The 9,039-nt window shown below is 45.0% G+C and overlaps 1 protein-coding gene across 1 annotated transcript; it reads left to right on the top strand.

Moving 5' to 3' along the window:
- The first annotated feature begins 42 nt into the window (after positions 1 to 42).
- Positions 43 to 1,636, top strand: LOC103081571 (RNA polymerase I and III subunit D). The gene is made up of 2 exons (XM_007471445.1): positions 43 to 161; positions 1,065 to 1,636. The coding sequence occupies exons 1-2, from the start codon at positions 136 to 138 to the stop codon at positions 1,438 to 1,440; spliced, it is 402 nt and encodes a 133-aa protein (XP_007471507.1). The 5' UTR covers positions 43 to 135; the 3' UTR covers positions 1,441 to 1,636.
- The last annotated feature ends 7,403 nt before the right edge of the window (positions 1,637 to 9,039 follow it).

Here is a 9,039-nt window from a genome sequence, read left to right as displayed (position 1 = left end):
CGGCTCCTCCTCCCTCCTTCCGTCCGCGCTCCTCCCGTCAGTCCTTCCTTCCTGCGGCGCCTGCTCGCGACGAGGTATGGGGCAGCGCCTCGGGCCCGCCAGCACCACCTGAGGATCCCGGAAGTCGCCCCCGCCATGGAAGACGACCAGGAGCTGGAGAGGTAACGGCCGAGGAGGGGGACGGGAGGAGCTGGCCGCGCCCTGCGGCCGGGAGCCCGCGGCCGACCGGGGCCTTAGTCTCAGCGGCCCGGCCTGGCAGCGAGAGCCTGGTGGGAGGACAGTCGAGGAGGGAGCAGTGGGCGCCAGGGCGGGGAGAGGGGCCCCGATCGGGAAGGGAGGGGGGACACCTGGGTTGCTTGCGTGGAGACGCTCAGTACACTCGATATCAAGGAGGGGACACGAGTTGTGAGACCAGAGTTAAGCCCCCTAACTGCCCACCCCCATTTGGAACAGGAAGAGTAAATAAAGCTAACGTGCACCAGGCCACTGTTCCCCGAGCGATGGGGGTGGTGTGTTGGTCGGGCCCAAGTCCCTCCTCTGTGCCGAGCGCTAATTGATCCCCTCTGTGCGCTGAGCGCTCTTTCTCCCTCCTGCTTGGTGCTCTTCTCAGAGTTTCCATTCTAGTTTCCCTACCGCCTGCAAACGGAAGCCCTAGTTGGCCCTGCATGTTGATGATCTTTAGTTTCTATTTTTATGATAATCTGCGTTTTTCCACGCCTTTCAACTTCCTTTTCATCCTTTAGGAGGGCCCACCCTATTCTAATCCTATTCCTTTCTTGTGAGCCTACCAAAAGAAAATTTTAGCAAACTTTTTTGTTTTAAGGACACTCCCCTTGTGGCCATGTGGACGGCCAAATGGAAGAGGGAGAAATTGGAGGCAATAAATTATTGACTGGTAGAATACGTGGAGGCAGGAAAATAATAAGGGCTAATGCTAATCGTTCTGTGTAATTGGAGTGCATTAGAGTAATAACGTGTTGCAATTGTGATATAGTAGATGAAAAAAAGCTAGTTACAAAACCGTATTCAGTGTGATCTCATTTTTATAAAAAATATGTGTGTAGAAAAATATCTGGATTGAAGACCCCAATGGCTGAAGGCGAGAGGAAGACAGCCCTGGAAATGGTCCAGGCAGCTGGGACAGATAGACACTGTGTGACATTTGTATTGCACGAGGAGGACCATACCCTAGGAAATTCTCTTCGTTACATGATCATGAAGAACCCGGAGGTGGAATTTTGTGGTTACACTACAACCCATCCTTCAGAGAGCAAAATTAATTTGCGCATACAGACTCGAGGTGCCCTTCCAGCTGTTGAGCCCTTTCAGAGAGGCCTGACTGAGCTCATGAATGTCTGCCAGCATGTGCTTGACAAGTTTGAGGCCAGCATAAAGGAATATAAGGATCAAAAAGCCAGCAGAAATGAAGCCACATTCTAGTCCCTTATGCACTATACAGGGAGGACTGACCACTAGGATATTCTATTCGTGCTCTTGCAAAACCCAGAAGTAAACGTTTGTGATTACATGATCTGTCCTGCAGAAAGGCCTGCTTCTAGCTCTTAACCCATTTCAGCTGTTGGAGTCCCTGCAAGAAACTGTATTCTTCTAATAAATTCCCTCTTTTATTTAAACTGATTTGAGTGGTTCTTGTTCCTTTGTCCTCGAGGTTGACTATTTTAGGTTTTTGTGGGTTTTTTTTTTCTTTTAATTGAACCAACATTGAAAGTGAGGAAACTATGAGATACTCAGAGGCCTAGACAAGGACTTTGATCAAGGGAATTGAAAGGAATGTGTATGCACACCTGTGATTGGGGGCGAGGGAGAGATGCAATAGAGCATGAGCCCAGGTAGGCTGTGGATAGTCTAGTTAAGAAAGGTGGGAGTGAAGGGAGGACTTGGCCTCTTCCTGGATGTTTTTAGTAATTCATGAGACAACTGCATCCTTTGCTGTGATTGGTAGATTGGGCAAGGGTGGGAAGTAATTTGAAAGAATTGTGAGAATTCTGGTTTCACGTGAGAATGTTAGGTGGTATCAGGCTCCATCTTTATGGTAGCATTTATAGGACATACCAGTTCAGTATGCTCTAATTTCAGGATGCTAATATATTAAAGAAGGAGAAAACTGGGATGACCAGATAATATTTTCAGTCCTTGGGTAGGTATCTCAGTATAGCCCAGGGTTACATTAAAAGGAACAGTATTTGAGAGAAAGTAAGGATAGGGAAGAGGAAACTTGCATGTGGGGAAAGTGATTTTTTTGGGAAACCTAAAATATCCCTAAATCACACTTAACAGCTGCCCTATTTACCTCTTCAGCCTTGTGTCTCATATCTGTCCTACCCCCACTTGACTCTTAATTCACCCTAAATATCTGTCAACCTTTGAACCTGAGCACCCCACCCCCCAGTACTCTGAGAGGGGAATCTGCTTTAGGTATGGAAGCAGAGAGCACCTTCCAGAGATTACAGGAAGAGAAGGAGCTGGCTGTGCAAAAAGAAAAAGCATTCTGGGGCAATAGCACTTGCAAAAGTCCTGAAGCAGAACACTGGTGGTTTGAGGAAATAAAGGCCTTGAAAGAAGATGTGCATATCTGTAGCAGGGCCAGCAAGGAGGAGCAGGGCCTATGATAGACTCCACGGGAAGAGCTCTGGTGTGGGAAGGACTTTGGGAAGTACAATGGGAAGACATCTGAATAACTGATCACAGCGTGTTGGAATAGATTGTAGAGAGGCCAGGGGAGAAGCAGATAAACTGTAAGAGCTGAAGTGGCCTGGAAGGGCCATAAGCTAGTGATGGAGAAAAGATTGTGGATTTGAGAACGTTTGAGAGCCAAACTGGCACAGAATTGGTAGACCTCAGGGATTGGATGTGGAAGGTGAGGAAAGAGAAGGGTGACTCCTATCGAGGTATGGGGCGAAATTATTGACACCGGAAGCTTGGTGGTGGTGGTGGTGGTGGTGGGAGGTTGATTGGGAGGTAGAGAAGGTGAATGAAATCAGAAGTTCCCTGTTGAATGAGGTAATCTGTAGACAAGAGTTGGAGGCCATGAAAGAGATTTATATAGAGATAAACTTTGTGATTTCTTGCCATAAAGATGAGGTAAATCCATAGAAACTGGAGTGTGATTAAGAAGAGGGCTTGGGACTTTTCCCTGGTGGTCCAGTAGTTAAGACTCTGCACTTCCACTGCAGGGGACGAGGGTTGGATCCCTGATCGGGGAACTAAGATCCCACATGCCGTGTGGCAAGGCCAAAGAATTTTTTAAAATTTTTTAAATAAATAAAGAGGGCCCAAGCCAAGCCTTGGATAAGCTCAGTATTTAAAGGTTGGGCAAAAGAGCATCCAATGACGTGGTGGGAAAGTCTGTAGACAGTCGAGTTGTGGAAGCCAAGACTTTCAAAGAGGAGAGAATGATGAATGAGTCACGTGAGGACAGAAAAATATGGGTTGGAATTAACGGGGAGGTTGATGGGCAGCTGGCAGCCTTAGTTTAGGGCCTAAAAAGGCTAAGCATTAACACTCGTACAAGAAGAATGGCTTAGTTTGGGTTTTCCAATAATGAAAATATACTGTAGGACGTCGGAGACTAAATTAAGTGGGAGCAGGAACGGATGGGGAAAGATCAAAGTTATGGGGCAGGGACAGGGAGTATTTTCCCAGGGTAATAGTAAGAGAAAGCCAATGTCAGTGTGAGGACGTTAGCACTTGAAGATGTAAGGAAGTCCTAAAGGCATAGTGACAAACAATCAAACACTTGTTTGCCTCTTCTAAAATTCTGCCTATGAGTAGTTCGGTGGTGATAGGAAACAGGATTATTTAAATGAAGTTCAATGCCTATGAACCAAGGCCTGTCAGGAGATGAGAGCCGAGTTTAATTAGTGGACATAACAGTGTGGAATGGTGATAGTAGACTGAAGTTATCAATAACAGTACACCCACTGGTGGAGATGCACCCACTGGTGGTCACCTGCCACATCTCATGGCTTCGTTGCTCCTAGAAGGATTTATTGTCACTGATGATGTGGCATGCAGCCTTGAATCCGTTTAGGGTAGCCGTAAACTCAGGAACATACAAAACACCTTGACAAGGCAGACGTGTGAAAGGAAAACACAGGGCAGGTCAGGCAGGATAACCATGAGTCACTGAGGTGTGGGAGGAATCTTTGCAAAAAGTCTGCAGGAACCTAAGGGAAGGCAGAACTGGTCGATGAAAAAGTGAGGGAGACAGATATGAATCATACATTTATTTATATAAACTGAAAAAAACTTGATCAGTATCTGATTTGCTAACAGCATTTCACTCTAAATAAAATATCAATGGTTCAAGCTCAGAAATTCTGTTCAGCTATAAAGTACTGTGCCTTTTAAAGAGCCAGTTATTAAATAAAATGATTGTATGTCAAAGGCTTTTAATATATAATCATTTGAGTACTTCCCTAGCACTCTCCATTTTCAAAGCACTTTACAAACTATTTATAAATTGCATATAGCTGCGACATCTAAGTGTTCTAATTAGTTGTTATAATGCATAGGGGTCTACAAAATCTCTGTGGAGATGAAAAGGTGTCTACATAGAAAGTGGTCCTATCAGTGTCATTCTGAACCGAAGAGTGTTGCATTTCCGGAAATACGAAAGCACACCAAATTCTACGGCCCACCATTCCCCACCCTTCTTGTTTCCCTTAAACATGTTATTAAGACTATAGATAGACAAAGGTCATCTTTTTCGGTTAGGAAAATTCAGAGTCAGAGACAGTCTTTGTACTATCCTTCAAACTGGGCTTCTAGGCAGTTTGCCCAGAGACACTGGTCTGCTTTCAAGTACTTATTAAGACCCCAAATCCAGCCCTTTTGTGCTCAAATTCTTAACATTGGTTTTTGTTTTGCCATTTGAAAATTTATAAGCTACAGTTACTGTATGGTCTGTATTATTTTTTCATAATGAAATTCCTTCCAAATCTAGATTTTTGGATCTCTATACAGCAAATATGTACCTAGTAGTGGTAGCAGTCCTGAGAAATGGTGGACATAAGAGAATATGAGTCTGTCCTAAAAAGCCCTCTGCTTTTGGAGAGGGCAGACAAGAGCTGTACACGTGAAAAAGGTATCAGATTGCATTTACGACCAAGCGCCCTGATGTGCAGTGTAGGGTATTATCTGCTGAACACAGAATGGAATTGGCGAGGGACACTCTTGCAGCAAAGATTGTTTCATTTGCACCCACTCTGCCAGCCACTGTCCTGGGCGCTGGAGAGAGAAAACCATCGGGCAGCCTGCCTTCCAGTAATTCATGGAGTACTGAAGTAGGCAAACTTATAAGAGAAACAGTGTTCCAGGATAAATGGTTTCCTTTTTCCCGGTGTAAAGAAGCCATTCGAGATTCTCGAGCTAGGGAATGCCATAAAGGTTTCGCTTTTTTGTCCTACACCTGTGCAGAATGAATGAGTGGAATGAAACGTCGGAAGATAGCTGGGAGTTAGGGGGCATTTGTAACAGTCCAGGTGTAATGTAAGGGGGCACAGTTGTAGGCATGGAGGTAAAAGGATGGATACTAGAAACCTGCTGGAAAAAAATAACTTGGAGGCAGATTCTCTGTAGGGGTACAGGTGAGAGAGGTGGAGCAGGACCCCACATCCATGCCTTTCACAGCCCTTTGTTTTCCTACCACTCCCTTGCAACCAAAACCAGTAAGGCAGGATTTACCATCTCCTCTCCTAAACCTGTCCTTGATAATAGGAGTCCACCCTTACCACCTTCCCCTACCTGGTGAGAATTCACATCTTTAACAAGGTCGAGACTCCAGGACTACAGATGTGGAAATTGGGGGTGGGGAGAGGAGATGGGGCAGGGAGCTGACCGGCCCTTGCTGCCCTCTGCCTGCACCAAGTGGCTCTCCTCAAAGGAGCATCGAATTCATTCATTCGTATGTTCGGCAAAATCACTGAGCACACGCTAGATGCAGGCATGGTTTAGGTACTAGGGGGACAGCAGGGAACAAGTTGCCCCACGTGCAGTCTATTTTCTAACAGCAGAAGTAGAAAACAAACAAGTGTATAAATATATAATGTAATTAAGGTAGTGATGTAAACAGGAAGTAAAAGAATCATGGGGTTTGAGAAGGCACGGAGAGTTTGATTAGTTGAGGAGGGCTTTTCTGAGGAGGTGACATGTGAGCAGAGAAAAGAGAGACCAAGGAAAAATGAGAAGATGCTAAGAATTTTCTAGAAGATAAACTTAGATTACTGAGCAACGAAAAAAGCAAAATGATGAACCTTTTTAAAGGAATAAACTTTCAGCCTTGTATGTGTGTGTAGTTTTTATTAGTGCCTAAATTCATACCATGTGTCTTTAATCTGTATATGTACTTACCTAATAATTATAATAAAGAAGTTTGAGTTATTGTGTGGGGCAGTAGGATATTGTAGGAGTTTGGGATTGGCTGATAGATGTATGTGTATTAGGAGAGTTGATCTTACTTTTGTTTTTGGTGTTTTTGAAAGAAGCATATCTTTCTTAGAAGCAGAAGTGGTTGTGCCTGGGATCCTGCACATCTTTTCAGGCTAAATAACTGATAGCTGCGAGGCAGTGCCGTGTAGGAGTTAAGAGCTTGCACTGTCGGAATCACACCGCCTGAGTCTTGTGCTAGACTTTTTAGCTATGTGACCTTGGACAAGCTGTTTGACCTCTTTGTGCCTGAGATTCTTCATGTGTAAGATTGGGATAACAATAATACTTACCATATAGGGATGTTGTAACTCTTAATTTAGTATAGTCAAAGTGCTTAGGACAGTATCAGGCCCATAAAGCATGCTCTCAATCAAGGTTAGCTATTAATGTTATTACTCTAATATCCTTAATTGTGTCGAACAAGCTGGTTTCATTCATATTTCTTCTAGGTGAAAACTTGAAAGCAAAAACCTTAGTGCCCTCTGTTTTTTTGTTTGTTTTCTCTGGCCAAATGCAGCACTATAATATAAATTTACGGACCCCTGTATGGAAGGTTATCAGTCTGCTAAAGCCATTGCTTTTTAAAAAAGATAGTTTAAAATAGCATCCCTAATGTAACTGAATATAGATAAAAATCAAAGATAAATGGATTGTGTTTCTCCTCTTTTCACAAAGAGATTAAGATTCTGATGGAATATTCATAGTCTTCCTCAAGCTTCAAGACAAAGGTTAAGCAGGAAGGAAAAGCAAGTTCTATAGCACATGGATACCTGGTTGGGTACCAGGTATCTGAATATTGATAGAAGGTCAGGGCTCAAGCTATGTCAGCTAAGCATAGAACTGCATAAAATAGAATATATTGGTATTTTACCTACTGATTCTCAGTAACTTCCAGGTTTGTTACGTAAGGCGCTTAATAAATGTCAAAAAGAAGAGCTACCTGTGTGCTTTTCTACGTTTACCATGCTGACTTGGGTCGGACCTCAGAGCAATTGTAGATAATGCCTCAAACCAATTCTCTCAAAAGGGCTCCTAGAGAAAATCAAGCTGCCCAGAGCATCTGATCAGACAGGGGCTGGACCAGTTGGCTTAACAACACTTTGGGGTTTGGAGGGGTTTTTTATTGGTTTTTGGTTTTTCTTTTTTAAGGGTGAAAGAGGCTTTCTTTCTAGGGGCCTCTTTCGACAGTACTGTGTAGAGGTGAAGTGTAAGGACTCCGAAGGCAGAGGGCCTGGTTTGAATCTCCGCTTTCCTGCTTCCTAACTTGCAAATGTGAGAGAGCCACTCAGCCTTTCTGAGCCTCAGTTTGCTTATCTATAAAACTGAGCTGATAATAATACCTACTTTATAGGGTTACTGTGAAGAATAAACGCAATAAAGCACTTAGCACGATTCCTAGTACACTTAAGTACTCAAACATTAGCTCTTACTGTTATTGTTGTCATGTTGGCGCTTGTTTAAGGCAGTTAGTGGTGGCTAGAACAGCAGCCTTCTAGGACTGGGTGCTTCTCTATCCGTGGGGGTCTCTGCCTGTCTTTTCTTTCCGCATCGCACTGGCCTTCGCACTTCTTTCAGACTTGCCCAGCTTGTTCCCGTTTCAGGGCCTTGGCGCTTGCGCTTGACATCCCCAGCCCCTCTCCCCCCGGATCTTCACATGGCTGTCTCTTTCCAAGGTACTTACTCAGAGGCCATCCTTGACCACTGTGTCAGTTACCCGTTGCTGTATACCAAATTGTCCTAAAACTCAGCAGCTGAAATCAAAAAACATTTCTCACCATTTCTGTGGGTCAGGAATCTGGTTGGAGCTGAGCTGGAGGAATCTGACTCAGGACCTCTCACAAGGCTGCAGTCAAGGTGTCACCTGGGCTGCAGCTGTCTCCAGGCCTGAATGGGGATGATGGGCTTCCAAGCTCGCTCACATGAGACGGCCTCGCGCCATGGCTTCTGGCTTCCCCCAGAGCAAGAGATCCAGGGAAGAGGGGGAACGCAAGACGGAAGCTCAGTCTCTCTATAGCCTCATCTCAGCAGTGACAGTCCATCACGTCTGCCCTGCTGTGTCTGTCAGTGAAGGGAGGGGGTGGTACAAGGGCAGGAAGGCCAGGAGGCGGGGAATCCTTAGGACCACCTCAGAGACTGCCTACCCCCAGATAACACGTGTGCCGACAGCCAGACCTCCATCGCTTTCTGTCCCCTGACTTGGCTTCATTCCTTCAGAGTCCTCACTGTTAACTGACGTTATGTCATGTATTTATCCGTTTATTGTCTAACTCCACTTGAATGTAGGCTTTCAGAGGGCAAGGGCTTTGTCCTTGTTTGCTTTTGTATCCCCAGCACTTAAAACCATGCCAGGCACGCAGTAGGCTTTCGTCAGTCCTTAGCTGATGAATGAATGAATGACTGTGTGTGTGTGATTGAGCGTCAGTGTCTAAGCATGACTGCCACGGCAGGGAGGGAAAACTGCAGTTGCACTGACATTATTTTGTACACTTATCAGCTGACACTTGCATACTCAGCCACCACAGTAATAAGCTCCAAGAATAAAAGGGCTTCTTGAGTGGGGCAAGGAAGCATGCCTGTCCTGTGGCTTCA

The sequence above is a fragment of the Lipotes vexillifer genome, unplaced genomic scaffold, assembly GCF_000442215.2.
Source record: "Lipotes vexillifer unplaced genomic scaffold, Lipotes_vexillifer_v1.1 scaffold543, whole genome shotgun sequence".
Classification (NCBI taxonomy): domain Eukaryota; kingdom Metazoa; phylum Chordata; class Mammalia; order Artiodactyla; family Lipotidae; genus Lipotes; species Lipotes vexillifer.
This window is presented reverse-complemented; position numbering and strand designations above follow the sequence as displayed.